At 42.0% G+C, this 24934-nt stretch overlaps 2 protein-coding genes across 3 annotated transcripts; both read right to left on the minus strand.

Annotated features, from left to right (window-relative positions):
* Positions 1 to 742: 742 nt before the first annotated feature.
* ldlrap1a (low density lipoprotein receptor adaptor protein 1a) lies at positions 743 to 14201 on the minus strand. 2 transcript variants are annotated; one of them, XM_086171135.1, is made up of 10 exons: positions 14045 to 14201; positions 7197 to 7339; positions 6701 to 6813; positions 6427 to 6541; positions 6209 to 6281; positions 4610 to 4702; positions 3229 to 3359; positions 2724 to 2758; positions 2442 to 2473; positions 743 to 1452 (listed from the first exon to the last, which is right to left on the minus strand). In XM_086171135.1, exons 1-10 carry the CDS (start codon positions 14127 to 14129, stop codon positions 1406 to 1408), a joined length of 867 nt encoding a protein of 288 aa, XP_086027261.1. In that variant the 5' UTR covers positions 14130 to 14201; the 3' UTR covers positions 743 to 1405. The 2 variants fall into 2 exon arrangements, with proteins under 2 accessions (XP_086027261.1, XP_086027260.1); XM_086171134.1 differs by lacking the exon at positions 2442 to 2473.
* A 2229-nt stretch (positions 14202 to 16430) lies between these two features.
* maco1a (macoilin 1a) lies at positions 16431 to 24933 on the minus strand. Its single transcript, XM_086171133.1, has 11 exons — positions 24684 to 24933; positions 23708 to 23849; positions 23022 to 23148; positions 22733 to 22856; positions 22382 to 22560; positions 20987 to 21527; positions 19835 to 19993; positions 18855 to 19037; positions 18591 to 18711; positions 18285 to 18459; positions 16431 to 18000 (listed from the first exon to the last, which is right to left on the minus strand). Exons 1-11 carry the CDS (start codon positions 24761 to 24763, stop codon positions 17798 to 17800), a joined length of 2034 nt encoding a protein of 677 aa, XP_086027259.1. The 5' UTR covers positions 24764 to 24933; the 3' UTR covers positions 16431 to 17797.
* Position 24934: the final 1 nt, after the last annotated feature.

Consider the following 24934-nt stretch of genomic DNA (forward strand, 5'->3'; position numbering starts at 1 on the left):
TATGAGAAATTTTGTACTATCTATCAAACTCATAAAGGCACTTACATTTTGTCCGTAAGCTCATGTTTGGTGTGAAAATATCCAAATTTACTGTGCAATAATCTTGGATAAAAATTCAGTTTACTCTTACAGTGGATTCCTGTAAGTTCCATAGAAAACGTTTCGGTCTGTTGTCTCCAAACGCGCAGAGAACGATGGGTTCTCAAACTCAAATCCTTTTGGTCTGTGGTCTCCAGGTGAATATGGAAACAAAAAGATCCATAGGCAGAAGCCTGACAGGGATTTACACTCCGGTTCAGTTCAGTGAGGAGTCCTATCGTCTGCTCTGCTACGATATTTGTAACCTGGGAACTGATGTGAACCCAGCCCATGCATAAAAATATTTCATATTTTATAAATTTTGTTGGCATGAGAACCCTCTTGGTGAAGGGCAGCAGCAGGAACCGGTGAGCCAACATCTCCCAGGCTGCAAGATTGTCACAAAGCAAAAGCACTTGATATGTTTATTAATAATGCAGACAAACACGGAGGTGTAGTGATCCTAAGTGACCGCGACGCCGGAGAAACACCAGAGGCACAAGGAGTAGAAAGAGGCAGGGTGGAAAAATTAACCCCCAAACTGGGAGACGGGATTCCGGGAAAAACATCGGCGATCTGTCGGGACGAGATCGATCAGCGAAGATACAACCAATCCAACAGAAAGCCCCAGACACACGACACAAAGACAAAGACCAGCCGTGACTCAGTTATACAGTTATATTTATCTCAAAAATTACAAATGCTTACATTTTTATTGAATATTTCAATTTTTTTTTTTTTTTAATGCTAGAAGATTATGTACATAGGAAAGAAAAAAAACAATGTTATGGGACCACGCGTTGTTATAGTTACTAGAAAGTGATTATATTGAGTTTAAATTGTAAAATTCCATTTCCATTGTCAATCATGACATGAATTACATGGGCTGCTTAAACGTGATGTTTTGTTCGGAAATACAAAGCGAGCTGATTGTCCTGCCGTTAACGTCGATGCAGAATTAAACCCCAGTTGTTTTCATCAGTAGAAAATAATTACAAAACTATAAATTATTACTACACACATGTAAAGAACACTGATAATGATGCCAAAACAAGTGGCGACGGACTGCGCGCGGGTTGCGTGGACCTCTGGTTGGATGAAGGAGTGACCGGAAAGGGGCTTATTGCTTTGGCGTGCAGAACGGCGTCCGCACATTGCTTTGTCCACCTGAGGAGACACAGCGATCCCTTTTGCCTGCTCCAGGTCAGCAGCAGGGTCGGGGGATGTTCACGGAGGAGGGTTCAGAAGCTGAAGATGGCCTCCCCGAAAGGGCTCAGGCTGTCGTTGGTGCTCTCCCAGTCGGGTTCGGTCAGCCAGTCCTGAGGCGTCACCCCAATGTCCAGGACCTGGGGGTTAGTACGTGATACTGCCAGTCTGAGGACACACGGGGGAGGAAAAACCAAAACCACCTCGAGTGAGAAATCTGCATTAGAATAATTACAGATCAATAATCCAATCAGTTTTCTTGTATCCACGCAAGAAACGCAACCAAAAGTAGCATTTGGTTGCATTTCACCAGGACGCCTGAAGTAAACCATCTGATTTGGACGATTCGTTTCTTCATTTTCACACGCTTAGAAAAAACTTCTACAGTTTTTGAGAATATCTTAAAGGATAATGAGGATGAAACCCTGAGTTTGGTTTCAGAGGCGGATGCAGTTACAGAGTTACTAACTAAATATTTTAAGCTGTTGTTTTTTCTTTTAAAGTTGAAATAAATTATGGGTGTCAAGTTTGAAAATCATTTTGCATTTTCTGCACTTGAATTATCATACCCAATCATAAATGAATTATTTCTCAGCCAGTAATCCTATATGCCCTCCTCTAAAAACTAAAAAAACAACCCCCGCATCAAAAGCTAAATTTAAATGAGGGAATTACTGACTGGCTTAAGAGCGTCTGAGGCTGCTCACACTTTAGTTTGACTCAAAGAAAAACTTTCACTTTGTCCTCAACAGCAGCTGAAACTAAAAATCGGTCTTCTTAAAAATGTATTTATATCAATAATATATAGAAGCCTCGGCAACTCGATTTACTTGAGTTCTGTCAAAAGCGCTCTTGAATTTGAGTTCAAATAACTGGCGCGCCAAAACCACAATCATTCCTCAACGGCGCTCTGTGAGCGGAGGGAAGTGCGGTCAGAAGAAAACACACACACACACATAGAAATGGTATCAAAATGAAATGAAGTGCCTCAGTTTGAATGGGAAGGTTTGTTACAATGACGTGCAAAGGAAGCTGTTCCGGACGAAGGAGGACTGACCTGGGGAACGGGGATCGAGTGGCATGGGATAAGATCAGGTTAGTGATCAGGGTGACTAGTCTAAGTAAGGTTGATGATTAACATGGTTTCTCAACTTTACCTGGAAAGGGACCATAGCTATCCAGAGCACAGCTGAGGACACACACACAGTTTAAAGCTCAGCTATGAAGCCAAATTACTCTTCATGTTATAGCTTGAAAATCCCTCCTTCATTTCCCTGATTTTGAATCAGAAGGCAGAAAATACAAATCACCAGCAGGAGGCACTGCCGAGCCAAGCAGAGTCTGCAATAACTACATTTGATGTGGACTTTAGGTCCAGATGCAGGGATCACAATCGGCTTAAAATCAAATCCGAAATCTATGTGTCAGAACTGTCTCACCTTGAGAAGGCTTCATCCAAAGCATCCTCGATTTCCTGCGGGAAAAAAAAAATGGAATTTTATCTCAAGAATAAAAACATGCTCTTCATCAGTCAAGAAGTATTCACTGGGGTCTAAGGTTTCAACGGTGTCATAAATACATGTTAATAAATTCATAATGTATCATTATTTTAGCTGATTAGTGGAGTCGCTCGAATGTTTTCAGAATAATGGTAAAATAAAACCAGTGTAATCGGCGGCAAAACATGACCTAAAAACGATAAAGCCCCTCATCCACTGGCCTTAATCAGCAACAAGTCACGTAATAAGCAGCAAAAAAAAAATCCATATAATTGAGTTGTATCTATGGGATATGGTTTTACACAGATTGGGAACATATATAGATGCATGATAAAAATACCTTCTCAATATCCATACATCTAAATACTTCAGTTTGCATGCAGTTGATGTAGGACTTTTGGATTTTAAGCAGACACATAGATCCACGTGAGGGCGGAGACTCTACCAGGGTGGGGTTGTTGTTGTTCTCAGACGGCCTGCGGTTGTCCAGCTGATCCTCTGCCACGTTCCCATTGGTCTCCACCACCACATTCACGCTGCTGTCCTCCAAATCCAGCAGGTTGTCTGTGGCAACGTCTACGGAAGATGCAGAGGAGCAATTTTTTAGCATTTTTCCTCTTGGGGATCAATAAACTACTGTGATTAGTTTTTTCATCACATGACGAATAGTCATATACAACCATTACATATGATCGATGACATTATTTTACATGATAAAGTGCTGAAGGATAACCCTAAATAATTACTAGTATATGTTACCGGTGCATGAGATTAGCCTTGACTGCTAGCGTTATGGCTATGGTTTTAAATTCCTATTCTTTTTCACTGGCAGGGAGAGTCAATTCATCTGTTTTAAATTATTCATCTACAGGACTGTCTCAGAAAATTAGAATAGTGTGATAAAGTTCTTCATCTTCTGTAATGTAATTAAAAAAACAAAAAATACTTTTTCATGATATTCTAATATTTTGAGATAGGATTTTTGAGTTTTCTTAAGATGTAAGCCATAATCAGCAATATCAAAATAATAAAAGGCTTGCAATATTTCAGTTGATTAGAAATGAATCCAGAATGTATGACATTTTGGTTTTTGTAATTGCATTACAGAAGATAAAGAACTTTATCACAATATTCTAATTTTCTGAGACAGTCCTGTATATGGGAAGGTATCCAGTGGACTGGCTGGATTAAAGGAAAAAAAGTTAAAGAAAAAAAAATCCTCAAAAGCAGAATTTTAGCACTTGTTTAAAATGTATAAAAAGGAGCCATATGTAACGAATTAAATAAACACTAACAGTGAACAGGAACATTTATTGCTGTCACTACTACAGGATGCCGCTGGAGCACAAGATCATCTCATTTCCAATAGTTAACTCAGATGTTATAGTCTGGTGTATATTTTCAACAAAATTAAAGACATTACTTGAAAAATTAACAAAACACCTATAATACAGCGAGAATTTAATGCCTGTTTTTTGGGTGTTCTGATAGTTGGAAGCAGCATCTTAAAGCAAAGCACGCACACAAACACACACTTTTGTAACTAGATAAGTTACAGATTTCTATGTACAGACTTGAGAAAGTCTTAATCTTGGCACAATTACTGATATATAATATTGTATATATTGCAATAATCAGATCACAATTTTGCACAGTTAAATACATTCATCAGCTGGATGAATTTTCATGCGAAGCCTTTTCAAGAGAACTGGTTCAGCATGCGGTAATAAGTGACCTAAAGTAGAGGTAGTGGATAAGCTCAGGAATGGATCCAGAATGAAAGCCTTGGCTTCACCCGCTGGTCAGGCCACTGAATGCCGTCCTACCTGCTTCTTTCTGGCTCCCCAGGCTGTTGGATCTCTCCGAACAGGAGCTGCTTGCTTCTCCTGCTGAGCCTGACTGGGCTCTTCGCCCTTTTTCTGAAAGAGAGCAGTGATATTTAAGGAGCTTGAGACTTAACACCCACGTCTGAGGCTGCTCAGCGCTGATTCGGTGAAGGCAGTATTTCACACACCGTGAAAACGACATGTGTATGAGTGTGTGGTGGTCATTCAGATACTTTAGTGTGTTCAAATGCAGGCTGCCCACTATAGTTATTGGATCTGATGTGCAACCAGACTACACACACACCATTTTCAACCCCTTTAAGGAGGGGTAAATTTCGGAGGAAAAAAAAAAAATCATGTTTGTCAAGAAATGACTTGGAGATATGTGAACACAACTGGCAGTTGTTAGATACAACATGTCAAAAACTATTTAGAACAAAACAAGTGGAAGTGAACCAGAGGACCAAATCTCTTATGGGTGACGAACTTATTTAAACAAAAAAAAAAAACAGCAAAAGAAAGCAAAGACAGACAAGTGATAAGAAAATCCAAATAGCCACTTTAAGTGCCGAAAAAGTCTGTTCACGTGCAGACAAGATATGGGACTATTGCAGGGTTGATGCTCGACTTCAGGGCTATAATTCTTGTCGTGTTGGGTCTCAGCTGTAGATCTAAAGAAAAAAAAAAAAAAAAAAAAAAAAAAAAAGGCATCCACGCCGGCTGCACATTGTAAAACCAGATGTGTGAGAGCAGCAGCGTCCCAGTAACCGGACGCAGGTGAGCAGAGAAAGTAAGAAGCTGCTAAGACGGGAGGCAATTCAAGAACTGAAACCCGGGAGACCCGCGGGACTCAACATGCAACAGATTTAAGGGCCTTAGAAACAAGAGCGGCAGAAAGACACACACACACACACAACCTAACTAATCAAACAAAGGACAGATGGAGAACACAAGTCGGGGCGAGGAGCTGATGGGCTGCAAAAACAGGAACGGGAATGATTAATGCACAAAGCTGAGCAGGAGGAAAAAAAAAAAAACAAAAAAAAAACACGCAAGATAAAACAAAGCTGAGCAGGAGGAAAAAAAAAAACAAAAAAAAACACGCAAGATAAAACTGTCAAATTAAATCTGGTAATAAGTGGAAAAATTAAAACAAAAAACTGAGCACTCGGTCACATAGAGCCTGGTTGATGGAGTCCACGCACGGCAACCTAAACCCCATAACAACTCTTGATGATGGGCTGAACCTGAAGCTCCTCCAAATGACCCGATGGCATGTCGGATAATGAACTGTGAAGCTGAAGTCATCTCGGGCTGGAGCGGCAGGACGTGTGATTCACAGCAGACTATTTCCGCTCAGCTGTGACCTCATTCAAGGTTTGGTTTTGTTTGTTGTGGTGGTTGGAAAGACGGCGACTCACGAGCGCAAGTGATTGATGGCGGCCTGCCGCCGAATGTGTTTACAGCTGAAGTCCTGTTTGATCACACCGGTGGGGGAAAAAAATTCAGCAGCTTGAAAATACTTTTGAGATCAGACCTCAAGCGTGCGGCACTGCAAACGAGTTTGTGTGTGTGTGTGTGTGTGTGTGAGATGTCTACCTTCTTTTGCCACTTGCCAGAGTTCAAACGCTACTCTGAAGGCCTGAGCGACTGTCAGGGCTACCGCCTGAGCCTGGAGAGCAGAAGAGGGTTTTCTTAATGGATCGAGTCAAGTTTACAGAGACTGAAATGTCACTGAGCACAGCGGCAGCTTCACCGGGAGCTGAATTTCAATGAATTCGTCGTCTCATACCAAACTGGCAACTCTGGAAACTCACCACTTTCCTCTTGGAGCAGAGGTAGGCGTGGCACTCCAGGGTCCCATTCAGGGTGTTTTGCGCGATGTAAGCAAACACTTTATCATGCAGCTTGTCGACTGTGCAGTAGGATATTCTGCAGGCCGGAGGTGAGGGGTTAGAGACACAGCGTGCAAAAGGGCAACGCGGGGGGGGTGTCAAAGTTCGAGCGGGTCACGTGACCGACTGTAAAATGCAAGCGCGACACACTCCGGGGCGATCTTTAGCTACGGATCCCCCCCCGGCCTGTGTGTACCTGTATATGGAGATGCTTTCCAGCAGTTTATTGGTTGAGCTGTCGCACAGGACGATTCCCTGAGGGGAAACCTTGAGGGCAACCTTCTGAGGCTTCTTCCCACTGGCTTTAGCCTGTAACAGGAAGACACCTGATTGGCCTGTGCTGAACATGAAACAATTATTGGCTTTGAACCACTGTTAAAGTACACTTAGAGCAGCATTATTGTTCTTAATGCAATATATAGTGTGGCAATATATGCAATATAGTGTGGCACAGCAACATTTATCTCATCAGAAATAAAAAGAAGGAGTTTCAGCTCATGGCATTTCGGGTAAATTCTTGAAATTCCCGACTCTTTAGACATGATTATTTGGCAAGATTGAACCATGAACAAAAATTGTTGCAAAACACCGCACCCCTTTAAAAAGATGGAAAGTGAGCGAGAAGATGTCTTTCATTTGTAAAAATGTGCTCAAAAGATTTCCAGACATGCTGAGGACACTTCAGCGCTCACCGTGGCAACAATCCTCTTCACGGCGGCTGCTGATAGGTCCTCTCCTTTGGGCTGGTCCACGAGCGTCATGCCGAGGTGACGGAGGTTAAAGGTCATCCCCTCCAGTATGGTCTCTCTCGTGTCGGTCCAGTTTTCCGGGAGCTCTGCGGGGACAGAATGAGCGCACGATTTTGATGACATAAATACATAAATAAAAAATATTTACAGTTTCAGACAAGCCTGCCTTGTATTTCAAGATCCAAAATACATTAAAGTGTCATGAAAGAACTCAAAAGCAGTGGAGAGAAAAAAAAAAAAACACAAATCAGAGGAAATGTAAACAGCCATGTTGGACTCAAAAGTTGGGAAATTGCAACTGCCTGCCTCTGAAGTGACAGATGGAAAAACACGGTATCTGGGTCAGAGGTGCCGTCCATGTAAAGCAAATACTTCGACTCCAAAACGATGCGGAGGCCTTGACAATAAAGAGAGCGAGATAGAAGGCTAGCAATATGGACTCTGGCGTACTGTGGAAGAGGGAAAACATGGGTTTTCATTTCTGAGAGGAGCATAGCAGGACTCCCTCTCAAACTAGGCCAAAAGAAACAATCTTAACTCCATGTCAACTTTCACAGACACGGAGAAACATACCACACGCAGACGCCGAGAGCAAAGCCTACGACCGCTGAAGGAAGGGCTGCTGCATGTGGTTTCTTATCAGGTTTGTGCGCCGCTGGTCGGCCCTGACCCTGAGCCGTGTTTACAGAGATTTCCTCACCAAGAGGAGGGGTGAGGCGAGGCAAGACGAGAAAAACACCGCCTTGAAATTCATCCTCGGAGCATTTACCTCCGCTGGGAATCGGCGCATTCCTCAAGCTCGCTCAGACACATGTTCACCGACACACACAGACACCGCAAATGACGACAGACTGTAAGCTGAGCTTTTTAAAGAGGGACAAGGATTGAGGCGGCTTACAGAGACCATTATTACATAGGAACCAACAATCTCGGACTGCGTCAGGCCAAAAAAAGACTTGAAACAATGTTTACATGTTAATGTGGGAGGGAAAGGAAAAAAAAAAAAAGCCTGCGAGTGTGCGTTTCAGCACTGATGCCATTTCCAGATGCAGTTCTTTTTTCACGATGAAAACATTTTTAACCCAAGAAGCCCTTTTTCTCAATGCTTTGGGCCTTGAAACGCCAAGAGCTTAGTCTTAAACATTGCTCTGCAAGGCACGATGTTGACATGTGAGGCCGAGGATCATATTTGAGAATAAAAACACCGATGTACATTAAATCAGCTAATATTGGAACAGATTTTAAAATTGTCAAAGAGGTGGTAATTTCTATCAGTCCGTGAACAACCAGCAAAACTAGCTGCGCAGGATTTAAATTCAAGTCTAGAAACTGATTTAACATTACACGGACGAGAATATAATGTCAGAAAGGCATCACAGTTTACATTTTTACTGAAAATTTACAACCAAGCTGGCAGAAAAATCCAGGGTTGGATCTAAAACCAATACAAAACCAAACCCTCCAAAAGTTTTGTTTTTAAAAACAGTTACACTGAGTGGACGTTGACCTTTTTTGGAAGATTAAACAGACATCCTCACATTGACGTCACAAGTGAAAATTATCAGTGTCCAAACAGCAGTATCCTGTTGGTTGTTAGCGGGGGAATGTGGTTAAAAACACACACAAATAGATACATGAACAATACTTGAATAATATCTGTTAACCGGTACATTAAGTTCTGGAATAAAGACAATATAGTGTTCTAATGTTGTAATTAACAATAAGAAATATACCAGCCCATCCATCCAACTTATCATTCATGCAAATGCTTGCTAGGAACAAAAAAAGAATAGAGAAATTCTTTATCCGCACAACAGTCAAAACATCTGTGTTCTCTGGGGACGGTGACAGTCTGTCCGGTCTACGTGGCAATCTCTCCAAGGTTTGTTTGTTTTAGGCCCCGGGTTACTGTGGTCATGAGGAACACTGCTGTGTATTTGCGCTGCTCGTCCAGCTGATAAGTGTGCCCTGGCCGCCCATTGAGAAGCTGCAGTGCTACTATTAACAATGGCGTAAGCCGCCATTGAATGTATCATTTTTTTTTTTTATTAACATCCTGGTTTGTGGGAGATTCTTGGGATTTTTGATGCTCTGCAAATCTTAAAAACACGACTAAAACGACGGTGAGGCAAATCGCCGTGTGAGATGATAGCCACCTGTTAATCTCAAGTCCTCTCCCTTTGTGTAAAAATAAACAAAACGCTCCGTTTAATCTTCTAAGTAATCCTCACGGAGGATTTTACAGGCCGACCCTGCAATCACTATCCGAAGGCAAAAAGGCCAGTGTCTTACGATTGAGAGGCGGCCTGCCTCACAGGCGCCAGGTACCAGACACCGCTCTTCCAGAGAATGCGGAGGCCTTCGGAGGTCAGAGGTCGGCCACGGTCAACATGTGAAGGGAAACGCAGACAACACGTGCGAATCCAGACCAAGTGAAAACAGGTGAGTTACTGGAAATATTAATGTCAGCGTCTCTGTCTGGGGACGTAAAACACACATTCCTGGGTAAAAGAAGAGAAAGCTTTATGGCAGCGCAGAGAGGAAGAGCAAGAAGTTTCTCGGTCACCAGTCCTGTCCAACGCTGGAGGAAATAAGTACCCGTTGCATCCAAATGTTAAAAAAAAAAAAAAAAGCTGAGGCAACAAGCACGCTGAAAGAAAAGAGCCCAGCTGACAGTCAATTCACATCCCTACTGATTTGTGTCCCCGCCAAAGACTGAATCACTGTGGAGACAGCCAACCCTGTCCTAACAACTCAATCACTCACAAGGTGTGTGCCAAACACCACCTTCTTGTCACTGTTTCCCTTCTCTTTCAATGCTGGTGAACCATATTTGCATGGGGTTTCTAACCCAGGAGTCAAGTTTTTTTTTTTTTTTTAGTATAGTTCACTGATGCAGAAAAAAAAAAGCACAAATAAGCAATAGTGTTGGCAGAAAATTTAGCCTGTAGGCCATTTATCCTCTATAGCTTGGATAGGAGAACAAGTTGGTTCATTGTTCAGTTGAAAATCCCACCGGCTGGTGTCAGAAGGGCATAGTGACAGTAAAATACTGTATTGTGACAAGTAAAAATGTGTCCATGAGTATGTATAAAAGGGCGTGTAAAATTATTATTAGCAAGGAAATCTATGGTAAATTCAAATGAAAATCATGCAACAGCAAGAAAAGCGCTAGAACTTTTAATCTGAATTTTTGGAAAGGTTACAAAAATGCTATGAGGCATCGATAAGACATTCGTAAGGAGAGAAACTCAGCGTTAGCTGCGCAATAATGTAATGTGAAAAAGAGACAAATGTATTGTTTAAGATGACACTATTTCTAAATCTCTCTTTTACTTGAAACATTGAAGCTCTGACATCTTTACGCAACATCCAAGATTTAATCCCATGTCAGAGGATTGCAGAACAAAACATCCCCATCAAACCAAATCACTTATCAGAGGAAGAAAGAGAAAAAAAAAAAAAAGTAGATGAGTGAACATGTTGAACAAAAGGAAGACCTTTACGTAAGAAGCTGTCACACAGAAAACAACACTGAGGTCAAAAAAAAAAAAAAAAAAAAAAAAAATCACATAACCGGCTTCAGAGCACATCTGTCCGGCGACTGTTGAGTTTTATTTTTAGTCAGTGAAGTAAACTCATCATACAGATTCTCAAACATGAAGCGACAGACGTGAAAACCAGCTGATGCATTCACATTTACAAATAACAGCGCTTAAATCTAAAGTCTCGATCTGGTGTCGCATTCTCCCACGTGGAGGACGACGATCTCCGCACGGTTAATTCAAATGTAACACAACAAAAGCCTCCGCTTTCAACATATGTAGCACCCAACGGGAACGACACTCAAAAGTCGCGACTGTTTTCAGCGGCGGTGAGAACCTCTCCCAGCTCCCAGAGGGAGAGGACCAGGGGGAACAGATCGAGACAACGGTTCCCCAGGAGACGTGAGCACAAGGCAACTTCTTTTAGATGTAATCAAATGAAAGAGGAGGGGAAACAGTCAGTAAACAAGATAACGGTGGAGAAGGGGGCGTCTAAGGTGGTTTAACAACTGAAGGACGATGGCGGAACAGCCCTCCGGTAAATCAACTGCGTAGAAAGACTGCACACCCACCCTGAATGAACTATCAATACCCCTCAAAATTGAAAAGACCTTTAAAAACACATAGTTCAACTGACCTATGTATTCATCCTCTTTCTTAAATTTCCTTTCGGATTTCTGGGGTTGCTTAAATCACAGTTGGGGAATTTTGTTTGTTTTTTTACATTACATTGCATTGCATTCGGCAGACGCTTTTATCCAAAGCGACTTACAATAGAGGACATAGGGACTGCAAATACACTTGCAAATACACGATGCACAGGAAATGTACAGAACAGTAAGCTTGGGTTAGTGAGGGCTTTTTTTTTTTTTTTTTTTTTTTTTTTTTTGTGAGAACAATGTGTTTTTAAATCCTAAACCTTTGCTTTTCGTTCTTGGGCCTTTGGAGGACATTTATCAGATCGGCTCAGGGAAGTTTGTTGATTATTTCTTTTAACTTTGAAATAATACCTCGCTGTTAGCTTGAAGAGGCTAACTGTGCTCGAGTAATATTTCCAAGTATTTTGGTGTAAGTGAAATAAAGGCCAGGGTAGTTTACCGGGATCAGCCCAACACGGGACAACGACCCTGGTGCTGACTAGGTTTCTCGACAAAAAGCCCGGTCCAAAATCCCGGTGAGCTCCAGTGTGGGTCGGATCGGTGGGAAATGGTTCAGGACTCGGAGCCCTGTTGGGTTTCTGTCATCTGATTCAGACTCTAGATAATCCTCTGAATAGGCGGAAATACAGGCTGACCCACACCTGATGCCACGGGGCCGAGGCGGACCTGGAAGTCTGCTGAAATGGGTCAGCGCTGGTTAGGAATGTTTGTCCCGGAAACCAGAGGCAACCCGATAATCTATATCACAGTACCTTATTTCGGCAAAAGTATTGTGATTCCTCTCACAAATCAAGTGCACTTATTCTGGTCTTGTATAAACACTCCAGTTACTATTACCAACGTTATTCTCAGAGTTAAATTCAGGCTTGAGAAACAATAGATTGCACAGCAGCTAATTACTTTGTGTGGTTGTTGTTTTAACATCAAAAAATGCCTGGGGGAAAAAAAAAACAAAAAACAAAAGAACCAAACAACTTTGTTTTTGGCCTTATTTTGTCCTGGGGAAAAACTGTCATTACAGAAATGGTAGCAAAATTATGTCCGCAAACATTGAAAGAGAGGAGGAATGAAACAACTTGTCATGAAGGAGGAGTCACACTGCATCTGTGAGTGAGGAGTATCGAACAGGATTTTTCAAACCCAAGGATATTGATCAGGGGTGGGCAATTAAGTTGGCGGGCGGGCCACATTTCTTATTGACTTTTTACGCCTGGGCCAACAAGGTATCATGTAAATTGAGCAAAATGAAAATTGCAATTTAAATATTTACATTTTTTGGCATTTTATTTCAACTTTGTCATTAATGATCATGTCAACGTAGTGACATTTTGTATGTAATCATTTATACAAATTTTAACAAAAGGGAAAAAATAAGGAGTTTCTAAATTCAATATTGATTGAAAATATTTATTAAAATATTCAAAGGAAACTGGTGGGCCGGATAAAAAAGCAAAACCGGCTGTAAAATGCCTGGGTTTGATACTAGCAAAAATTAAAAGAAAAAAACATCTAAAAGTAAAGCAAGCTTACCCAAAGCTTTGGATAAAATATACAACCGCATTTCTCCACATTTATCACAATTAAACATTTCAGCATCCCTGCGACTAAATCAAACATGGGTACGCGCTTCAACTTACAGACACACTAAGTGTTTTATTTTCCCCCAAAGTAGCATGAACGAGCAGGGAGATTTACACAAACCACTCCATATTTCCAAATGACCTAAATATTTATAATATCCTTTCTGGTGGAATTTCAAATAGGGCAGCTTGAAGTTAAGCCAGTGCGGTCCTGCAGCATTCCTGCCCTGTCCATGGGGTTACGAGCGGGGAAAGGAGGGGGGGCTTGCAGGCTTTCAGAGCAGAACTTTTCCCCCAGAACTTTTACAGCCAAGATCTGCAGGGGGATTTAACTTACAAAGTGGCCCTTGAGTCCCACAATGGCCACCCCATTGACCCCTCAGGGGTTTCATGTTGCTGTGTGTGTGTGTGAGCCCCTGGTAAGGAGGCCCTTCAGCAAGGCACTACAATCCCTGTTCTACTCGAAATGTGACCACTGAAGCTAGTGAGAGGAGGTGTTAGCTTTTTGGTTTTTGTTTTTTTTTTAAGAGGACTGGAACCGGTTCAAGTCCGAAACACTGCTGTCAACCGGGACAAAATAGTTTCCTAAGTAGGATAATTACAACACGAAGTTACCTAAAGTTGGTTTGGCAAATGAAGAATAGAAGAAAAACGTCTACCAAGCAGAATGTGACGGTTCTAAAAAAAAGACACGACCTTAAATTCTGAAAGTCCGGAAATAGAACAAACCGCAGTGCAAAGAATTTCTACAGACAGAAAACATCCTGTAAGGACAATTAAAAAAAAAAACTGCTGTTAAACATTAAATATGTTTATTTTTGTACTTTTCGGGAGCTTCCAGGAACTCTTGCGAAATATCACACGTATTTTCTGAAACTTTGCCGGAACAGCGATCAACCGCAACACATCCAGTCGGGCGACTTCTGAAATGAACTTGGCTAACGCTAGCTTCTAGCTGACACACACTGATTTACTTCTCGTTCTTTCTCTCTCTCGGGCAAACTTACTTCTGTGTCTTCCGGCGGTCCATGACTGTTTCGCCAAACTTGGGCTCCGGATGATGGCTCTCCCGGCCGACTTCAGGGCATCCATGTCGGTGCTCGTCTGGAGTTGGACTGGCGAGTGTCGGCGGGGGACCAGTGGACTGCTGATGGGGAGGACGGACCGGCGATGCCTTCATGGCCTGTCGGATTTCACAGCTTTAACGCGGATCGCACACGTCGGCCAGCCAATAACCAACGACTGGCAAGTCATGAGACGTTCACGGACCGGCGGTTATCTGAAAAACTAACGTTTCAGCGGCTCGGAAAACAGAGTTTCTCCTCACGTCAACGCATCATGGCTTCATTTAAGTTTTGGTCGTCTTCACTCCAGATGAATATCGATCGAGTTATTTGACGGACACACAACAGGGGCATTGGAAATACTTGTCATACCCTCCATGAGAATTTACTGAAAGATCAGCTAACAGGTGCTGGATTAATAGTTGATTAGCCGGAAAATGCATTAGGCGCCCCTGAGGCAAGGTCCCCACAAATAAAATGTGTCTGTCGCGAATTAGCTGCAAGCGATTAGTTGTGATGTAGAAAACTATTCCTAATAACCCTTTAATGGGATTAAAAAACTGATAATCGGCTGAATCTTCTAGAAAAGCTACCATTTACATTTTAAAAGTATATATGTGCGTGTGTATACATCCCCCCTACGAAAAAAAGTATATGCAAAAACGATGGTTCTGAATTAATCGTTTTACCTTTTGCTATATTTTCCAAGGCAAGGTTTGTTTTGCTTAAATCTTGTATACAGGTTGGAGATTTTCTGTTAGATTTGAAAACCTGACATTTTAATGAGGTAGAAAATGAAGGTTGAGAAGATCTCTTTTGAAAAAATTAACTGAATAAAAAAAAAACTAAAACAAGGTTACATGATTTTTGTTAATGTATTGCCAGTGAGTATTTGTTGCTGATTTTCAAGGTCATTTTTGCCAAGTTCTATTTTCTTAACTTTCTTGCATTAGAGCAGGGTTTCTTTCAGTCTTGGAAATTATAAAATTGAACATTAGCGACACGTTGTGTGTCAGCACAGTTTGGGAACATTTGCTTTATGGTAAAGAGCTCTCTACCAGCTCTCCCATTCATCGTATCCCAAAACTTCCATTCACGGTGCGGCTCATTTTAAAGCCCTCCTTTTGTTAGTCTTCCCCATGCATGCAACACAAAGAGCGTGGCGGGCTTACGTTGCCACCAGCAAGACTTTCTTTAATCGTGATGGTCAAAGTTAAGTGTCACACAACCACCACCACTTTCAGTAGAGAAATTAAACTAGATGGGACAATGAAAAGATGAAACAAAGCACTTAAAAAGAAAAAAAAAAACAAAAAAAAAACTCTTCTTCCTTCTACACATACTTGTTGAAATTACTCGCCAACTGAATTCACAACGCGGGAGCGATCCACAAAAATACTGTTCCAGGTAGGCAACATGAACATCACAACATGGGGTGACCTTTCCCGGCGACACATTCACAGAATCCTTCCTGCTAGAAAATAAAGGAAATCGGTTGACATGGTTGGGAAATATCAAATATTGCCGCTCGGTCAAAGGGCTATCACAAATAAATAAATAAATAAACGCGCAAATAAAACCAGTCACTGTTGTCGTGGACAACCTGCAACCATGTAAACACAACACCATCCAAATATGTTATGACAAAAAAAAAACAAAAAAAAAAAACAAAAAACAAAAAAAAAAGCACTATTTTCTGAGCTCATTGTGCTAGCTACATCGATCAAAGTATGGATGGAAAACGAACATCAACACTTGGCACTTTAAGAACGGAAACGAATAAAAAGAAACATTCCTCAGTAAATGTACATTGTTGTAAACAATTAAATGCCAACTGGCACGATAAGAGACAATCAGTTTGGTTGGTGTTTGGTGTACCAAGACTGAGTCACCATGAAATGACAAGTACCGTAACATGCGTCTTCCCTTTGAGGCAAAGCCCCCAGCTCTGAACGTGTTCTATCAGCTTTGACATGACTGACCTTGTCTGATATAGAGGTTAATGTTGGCTGTCGCTCGCAGCACCTAATTTAAACGACCGGGGTATATCGAACCGTTAAAACGGGCAACTCCAAGCCGCGAGAGAAAAAATACGTCTCAGACTCAGGGTTGCGAAGTGGGTTGTACCTGCACCGCAAAGGGATACTGGCAGAAATGCAAGGCACTGTATAATCTGCGAATACGGGTAACGACCTGTTACAGAGACATCATTAAATCGGGTGATTGCTATGGCCTAACATGTTCTAATTTGGTCCAGAGGGAGAGGGAAGGTGTCTTCAGCAAACAGGTATTTACATTTTGGCAGTGCCAGGTCAAATCTTGGTGAAACATTTTCCATTTTTTTTTTCTTTTTTTCTCTAATGAGGAAAACTTCCTCAGCTTCCTCCGCTTGAACTATAATCCTGGAGACGCCACAATTCCAGCATTTAGACAACAGATTGTAAGGGATTATCCGAGGAACACAGCAAACATATCTGCTCGGTATTACTATTCTATTTTTTTCTTTTCTTTTGAAGAAATTAGGAAATGTACATTTTGATAACCGAACTGAAACGTTACGTAACAATCACTGATCATTGGAATCAAAACATGAATAGCTTTACATTCATGTATCTCTCACTTGATAGATGAGCTTCAAATTAGGGCTGAGCCATAAGGATGTACCTCAGTAAAGACGTTTACGGATTACACCAGTTATATATATGCGTGTGTGTGTGTGTGTGTGTGTGTGTACGGAGGCATGGCAAATCACATCAGATACAAAACGCAAATAGATGAATCGTGCCCCCGGCACACTGAGGAGCTGTTTATGGAGATCTTTTGCAAGCATTTTAAATCAGTTAGAACCAGTCAGCTGACCTTTAAAATAAAAATTCTGGTAAATTCTGACTCATAGAGCATTTATATTAGCTGATTTTAGGTCAGGAATTTAGTCCGCGAGTGTTTGCTAAAACCTTACTTATTTATAAAAAGGTGGCTAACTGCCAATTTAGTCACTCCATTTTCTCATGACGTTGAAATCAATTAATTACTGGGGGGAAACTGTCTCTCTTGTAGACTCTAAACTTAACCTTCCCCAAAATTTGATATTAAAACTACTTCAAATTCAATAGATACACTGCTCAGCCCTACTTCAAATTCAAAGATAAAGTGAATATATTGGAATATATGGCATCTGCCCTTGAATTGAACAATTATCCAAATGAAAATTAGCAGTTCATCAGAAAACAAAAATAACTGCGGGGGTCTATTATGCTGAAATACATGAAAGAAAGTCTGACATGAAGCACATATGATGGCTCTTAAAGTCGCAATTTGGCCAAAAAATAAGAAAGAATGTTACTCTCTCTGTCAGTCATACCATGCTGTCTAAATGGCTAAATCTTACAATTCAACAACCCCATCCCCCCCTTTGGGCACCCTTCTACCCTCAAAATAACAGTTATCAGAACAGTACCAAAAGGACCCAAATACACATATATACGGAAATGCTGTATGCCAAGTGTGTGTGTGTGTGTGTGTGTGTGTGTGTGTGTGTGTGTGTGTTGTAGAGACTGTATGTATGCAGCGTATTGGAGTGCAAAAAACTGCCAGGGGCTTGCAAACTCATGAGAATCTGAACACAAATTAAGAGTTTCGCAAAAGATAAAAGTTCTGTCTGACAAAAGAAGTAAAATAAAAAAAGAAGTGAGTCAGTCATTTCTTGAGGGGCTGGTAGACTGAGGCATTGGGATCCAGGGAGGAGGGACTATTGTCCATAAATTTGGAGGAATAGTGAGGAGCGACGGGGCTGAGGCTGCTGCCGTCTGAGGAGTAGGAGAGGCTGGGCATCACGGCCATCACCTCTGCTATCTTCTGCTTCAGCTCTGCGATCTCCTGCTCCCTCTGGTGGATCTGACCTGGATCGGACGGAAAAGGCAGATGTTTCAGATCGGGACAACAGCAGTGACGAGGCAATGGCAACTGAAGATGTGCGACTTGAGCCATGCTTCCTGTGAGCTTCAATGGTTACTGTGGGGAGGTGTATCTCTGAATTGCTCAGTTGGAGCCCAAACAAGGCCATACAATTATGATGAGTTTTGGTTCATACTGTATCTCCCCACACTAAACATAAATGCTGCAGTGCAAATTTCAACAAGTGACATGTTGCCACGTCATTAAAACATCACTACACGCAGTCAACCTTGCGCAATCTCCAGCTGTCTCTTGGCATCGCCCAATGCAGAGAACAGGTCTAGCTTGATCCTGGTCTCGGCGCTCAGGCTGTTCTCCAAGTGCTGGGTCTTCTCCTGCATCGCTGACAGCGCCGACATCAACACCTCTGTGTCCTTCTCATTCTCCTTGTACTTACGGAGCTCCTTTGTGGCACAATATAGGAAAGAAGCACGATTATGTGGAGGGTGCTACAATTCTATTATGTATCTTAAAAAAACAAAAACGTGACAATTTACGTTCACTTATCTAAAACTCCATCTTCCTACAGGCTTACCTGGCACTTGCCCTCCAGATCCCTAATCTGCTCCTCTTTCAGTTTCACGTCCATGCTGAGCTTCTTGCACTCCGTCTCCAGCTCTCGAATTCGACCACGCAGGCAATCGGTGGACTCCACTCTGTGTGAGACAAATACGGCCCGTTCAGGCTTAAGAATGTCTGAACAGTTTAAAAAACAATTTTGCATTGCACTGACAGATTAATTTCGTTCGGTCTGTCTGATCATATGAGGTAAACTTTCAAACAAGAGTCTGACGAGGACCTCGTGGCAGCGGCTAAAGCCACTGCTCGGGCTGCGGTGGCCTCCTCCATCTTCTTCCTCTTCCTCTCATCTGCCAGCTGTTTCTCGGCCGCTGCCCGTGCCTCTTGCTCAGCCTTTAGTCTCTTCTCCAGCTGGGAGATGGTCTGCTTGTCCTTCTGCTTGGCCTGGACGGCACTGTGAAGCCTTGGGTACCAGGGTTCACACAGTTTCAGATAAAAAGTGGAATACAATGATCAAATCATTTTCATATTTAAAAAAGAAAAAAAAAAAACCAAAAAACTCCAGCTAGATACACAATCATGCATGTCAAAATGTGAACATTTATAGCTTTAAAAGCTACACATTTATCCAGTGTGGTAATTTCTAACAACCCTGAATGTTCGAGTTATTTCATGGTCATTTTGGTTTTTAGGTATTTCATGAATGGGATTTTCAGGCAGTTTCCATATTACATTGGGTCCATTTCGAAACATTGTCAGGTGGTTCAATGACAATTTTAAATAAATGATACAATGTGTCAATACAAAGTATTTTTGAATCATATCAAGCTAATTATAAAATTAATTTTGTCCGATCACTGTATGTATAGAAAACAAGAGGGAAAAAACTACTCTTGTTATCCATACATTTCCAATATCTGGAGAAAAATGATTAATCTTTTTCAAGGTTGTCATTTCCCCTTAGAGCTAACTGCATTTCTTATTTCAGTTCCCCAATTTTTCCTTGACTTAAAGTAAAATTGTACTGCAATAAAACTTCCCTGGGCTCCGGTTTGTCATTTGTGTTGACAGGCACACAACGGACCATCACAAAGTCACTTTAGGACGACATATTTCATCGCGAGTCTTGTGACGTTCAAAGTGTGCTGCTGTATGATCAGCGTGATAATTATCACGCATCTGCCAAAGAATCATATCCCCGGGTGTTTGAAAGGGGGGTAGCGGTCGAGAGTTGGATAAGAACAGTGTGTATGAACCCACTTGTTCTGTAGCAGGTCGTTGTCCTGGCGGAGCTGGCCCAGCTCAGTACGAAGGCTGCGGTCTTGGCTGCTCAGGGAGGAAAGCTGACTCCGCAGTTCTGACTCCAACTGCCTGTTGGCCTGAAGATCCAACTTCAGACGCTTCACATCCTGCTCCAGCCTTTCAGTGAGAGAACAAAGGAGACTCTCAAGGCTACGGATCACCGGCTGTTTAACAGAAACTGACATCATCGGTTTTATGTCAAGTCATGGAGCCGTGGACTCGTCTTTTAAAGTCTCAATTTGGGCCTTTCGGTTGCTGCCATGTCTATCTTATAGCCAAACCTGCAGACGAGATGATGGCGTCCCTATCCTGGTCGCTGTGGTTATGAGCCGTCAATCACAAGCTAGCCACGCCCTCAGGCAAACCCTGCATGACTACTCTGATCTGAATTTCAAAAATGAAGAGCAAGTGGTGAACAAGAGTTTTAAAGTCTGACCATTGGGAAACAATATCCGGTGGACATTTTCTACAATGAAAAAAAAAAATTACACTTTCTTTGCAAATTCTGATTACTTCCTTTCCCCATTCTTGGAATTGTTCAGTAAATTCTCCCTGTTGGCTATTTCTGCCTGATTTATGGGAATAGTATTGCTGCTGTGAAGCAAATTTCTCAATGGGCTTCGGTTAAATCTTTTGCTAATTTGCAAAGGTCACGAACGGCAGTCACTAATTTTTAAAAAAAACATTTACGTGAACTCTTTGAAGAAAAAATGGATGAGAAATTTAAAAAAAAAATGAATTGAGTGGTTGTGTGGAGTAAAATGAGTAAAATCTCATCCTCTGATGTTAAATTCAATTAATAATACGATGTTGCAGTCATTACAATGAATGGTAGATTTCCCAAACCCCTGCTGAGGTGACAGTAAGAATGAAGTCCTTTTCACATAGACAATCAATACAGGCAGTCTTATTTCTCCAGCCTCAGTACGCCAGGATATGTTTTCAACTCCACAACAGAGTATGACAATATGTTTTGCCTGTGAGTGATGCTTTGCCCGTGTTTCTCCTTCACATCCATGTGAGCTTTGTCACAGAAGACACTAAGCATAAAAGGTTAACGCAACAGCCCCCTTAGGATGTGCGGCAAAGACAAGAACGGCTGTGTCTTACCGCACTAAAGTGTCCTGCTTGGCCAGCTGGTTGCTGGGGATGCCGTTCTCAACTGGATCCTTCTGGCTTTTCCCCGCTCCCTTCTGCTTTCTCTCTGTCTTGCTGGCTGCGGAACCTGATGGAACACTTCCATTCGAGGAACTGTGATTCCTTGGAGAGGAGTTGGAGATGTTGGTGCCGCCTCCCGCGGTGGTTTTACAGTTCTTGCCCGTTCCTGACATTTCTTCTTTCGAAGCACAGTGTGAGCTGGTGTCGCTGTGTGGGTTTTCACCCAGCAGGTCGCTATGCAGTCTCTTTGCCCTCACGAAAGTCTCAATAAACTCTGTCTCCTGCAGTTTGGAGTCCGGTGTGTGAATACTGTTGTTATTGATTCCAATTGTGTTTTGTTTTTTGCCTTCCCGCTCTTTGGCAGTGCTGTCCTTCCCTTTTTCTCGGTACTCCAGTTCTGGCAAGATGACTGAAGCGCTTTTCTTACCAGAGAGTACCCCGTTTTGTGATATTACTGAGGGTTCGACCTCTAAGATCCCTTTAGCTAAGGCAGCTGGAAGAAAGCAAGGACAGTTTGTATTAAGAGGACACGCAAAAGCAAACTGGACAGAATTAACCAGATTCCAAAACAAACCAGACAGCAGAGCAGATTGCAACAACAGATGAATAGCAGCTTTTGCAAACTGATAGAGAACCAGGGAATATTCCAGACCCAGACTAAGTAGAGTACATTGAAAACCTCATGACAGCAGGATATGACAGAGATAAACTCCTGATCTCTTTACAGCTACAAGGTAATACAAAACTACTTTTAGGAGGGCTTTTGCAAACTTTTTCATGAAGGAAACCTGACACGGCATCCTTTAGGAGACCTTTAAGATACACCATTTCAAAGCCTACCAATTTTTTTTAATACTTTGTTTTGGTTTTCGGATATTTACTAATAAATATTCAACGACTACTTGACTTTTTCATACATATTTTATGACAATATATTGTCTTTTGTTTTATTTATTCTAATTTGAAGATGATTTCTGTTCATAATACTGAAAACAATGGAGAGCTTCCAAAGGTATCTATGTATCATATTTTTCAATTAACACAAATAGATCAATGTTACATATAGTAAGTCGTGTAACTGTTAAGTAATCACAATTCCATACACAGTTAAGAACCAAACAAATGATTTGGTCAAAAACCTCAGATGTCTTTGTAACCCCCTTTCTGCAGCCCCCACGCACGCAAACTAAGCTGCCCAACAGATCACACTGGTTGAGACACATGAAACGTCAGTCAAAAAAGGACCTTGATTCTTTTGGGCATGACAATTTTTGCAAGCTCTATATGAGCAACAGATTAAGAGCAATATACAGTTTTATCGGGTATATTATCCAGTGTTTCTCTCACCCTCCTCTGCGTCTCTCTCTTGTCTCTGCAGCATCTGTTGCACCGGTGGTTGAGCCTGTTGTAGAAGCTGCATGTAGAATTCATTCTCCTTTTGCACTTCCTTTTGTTTCCGCAGTCGCATCTTGTAGCTAACATAGCTCTTTACACCGAAGCCCAGAGTCACCACTGGATAGCCGATACTGGGAGGACAAAAGAAGAACTGAACATTCTATTTTTTGACATACAATACATGCTCTTCTCTTTTCAAGAAATTAAAGCTGAAGTACATGCTTTCTATTCGGTGGTTATAGTCTCTGAATTGTTGGACATGCACTGGACAAAAGATTGCGAAAGGCAATAAATCACGGTTACCAATGAGCAGCAAAAGGTCGACACAGGTCAACATGAAAGTTCTTCAGATCTTTGAAGCGTATGGCAGCTTCAATGTACACAAAAAGGATCCACAGCGCTACTGTGGGTAGACAGACTCCTCTCTCTGGGGGGAAATAACATGCACAATCACAAAGGGAAGTCAGCACTTGTGTGTCTAGCACAAAAGAACCTTGGCAGCCATGAATGTACCCTGTACAAGGGACTGTAAGGTGAGAGTTGCGACATGACTGGTGGAGACAAAAATAATCCAAAGAGAACTTGAACTTACCTGTGTGCCAAACATATTGTACCCACACGTATGTGCTGGCGGCAAAAAACAGCCATTGAACGGGAATGAAGAGGAGGCAGATGATGTTTGATGTAAACGCCACACATACAAAAAAGACTGAGAATGCCTGCAATTGCAAAAATAGAAAACAAAATATAAACAAACAAATGTACAAAAAATATACTGCATCCTGAACAAAATTTGTACACAAGGATGCACTCACAATGCATTGTAGTGCAATGACAATGATATTTGGGGAAATATTTTTGAAAACTCCCTTATTGTAATAGGGATATGACATCAGAGTATCAACGCTGTATTCTAAATCAAGGCGTGACATTGATGTGACAATATCCAAAATTATAGCAATTGTGCCAAGATCTTACACTGGAAGGGATTGAAACGGATCAACTTTTTCTTTTGATGAAAATACTCATCAGTCAAGTTGTCATTTGCTCAATGACCTTGACTAATTCCTACATATTTGTGAATGCTTGACATAGGATGAACCTGTGTGGATAATCTACAACTGAAAACTCAAGTTGGGTCTCTTCTCGACCCAAATTAGTTTCTGAAGGTCTCCGAGATGACACACTCCGACTAGTTTGAGAAATCTATGGCCTAACTTTGGAAGCAGTGCCAAAGCCAAGAGAGATCTAGTAGAAAACGGCTCAAAACACTCTTACCAGCCCCTGATATCTGAAGGAGTCATAGACACTCCGGATGAAGAGCCAGAAGGGCCACAGGTACTCAAATCTGAACTCCAGCACAAAGTCAGCCAGCAGAACTAACACCCACACCACCAGGAACTTCAGGTACAGGAATGTACTGAAAAAAAGACAAAACAAAATAGATGGGTGGGGTGAAATATAGACACTGTATTTAGAGGAGACACATGGAGAATTTAGATGGGATTTCAGATTAGAGGTTTATCAAACAGTCCGGTGTTGAACAGCAACACATCCAGGATTGTGGTGACCTCAAGTTAGGCTTGAGGCAGACCAATGTCACCGCAGCAGTGAGCATTTCGGTCGGGCTGCTTTCTTCGAGCGTGGAGACCTAAGTGTTGGGGTCAAGATGTTCAAACAGTGACGGAGAACATGATCCGGACATGTTGCTCGGAGCACAGCTGACCACAATCGGTTCCCGTATGCATCAGAACAGGCTACCAGTTCCATGTAATCTCCATCACCTGGCTCGTAATTGTCCCCTCGTCTGTCGGTTCCGCCTGACAAAGCTCAGGTGAGCCCCGCCGTCTCGTCACCCGACCTCCGAGTCGCAGACTTCAAAACGAGCGCCTCATTGCATCAATTAAGCCGTTGCCTTTTTTCAAGCCCCGATTGTTGTATCCCCTAAAAACCACATTTCATGGCAATTGCGAGACTCACATCGGCGGTTTCCACTGAAAATGCATCATTAGCGATAGCCGCATTTGGCTACTAGCTGTTAGCTAAAAACAAATCATACACGAGACAAGTAAAACCCGGGCCCGTCGTTTTAACCAGTGTGGGGAACGGTGTGTGCATTTATCAGATAGTGTAGCTTAAGAAAAAACGAAGAAAAACGGTCAAATGTGAATGTTGCAGTCGGCGGCAGGGCTATCATGACATATACAGAGAGGCGCCATTGTTATACAATAACGTCCCTCCAGCCCCTTTGTACCTGCTATATATACCCTCGGTGATTCGGTTCCGTTTTAACGGCCGTCGGAGTTTGCTGCAGTCCGCATTGCGCCGCTTCATCCTCCCCTGTTGATTCACTTGTTAAGTGTTATCAGTTAGCTGCGACGGGAACAGTCATTCGCTCATCCTAATATTCACCAAATCTTCAATTATCCACCATTGTTGTTGTTTAATACACATGAAACAAAGAAATAAATAATAACGGTCCGCGGAAGGCCCTCCCCCCTTTCG

The sequence above is a fragment of the Fistularia commersonii genome, chromosome 24 (assembly GCF_037954325.1).
Source record: "Fistularia commersonii isolate RoL2024-O1a breed Wild chromosome 24, RoL_Fcom_v1.0, whole genome shotgun sequence".
NCBI lineage: Eukaryota > Metazoa > Chordata > Actinopteri > Syngnathiformes > Fistulariidae > Fistularia > Fistularia commersonii.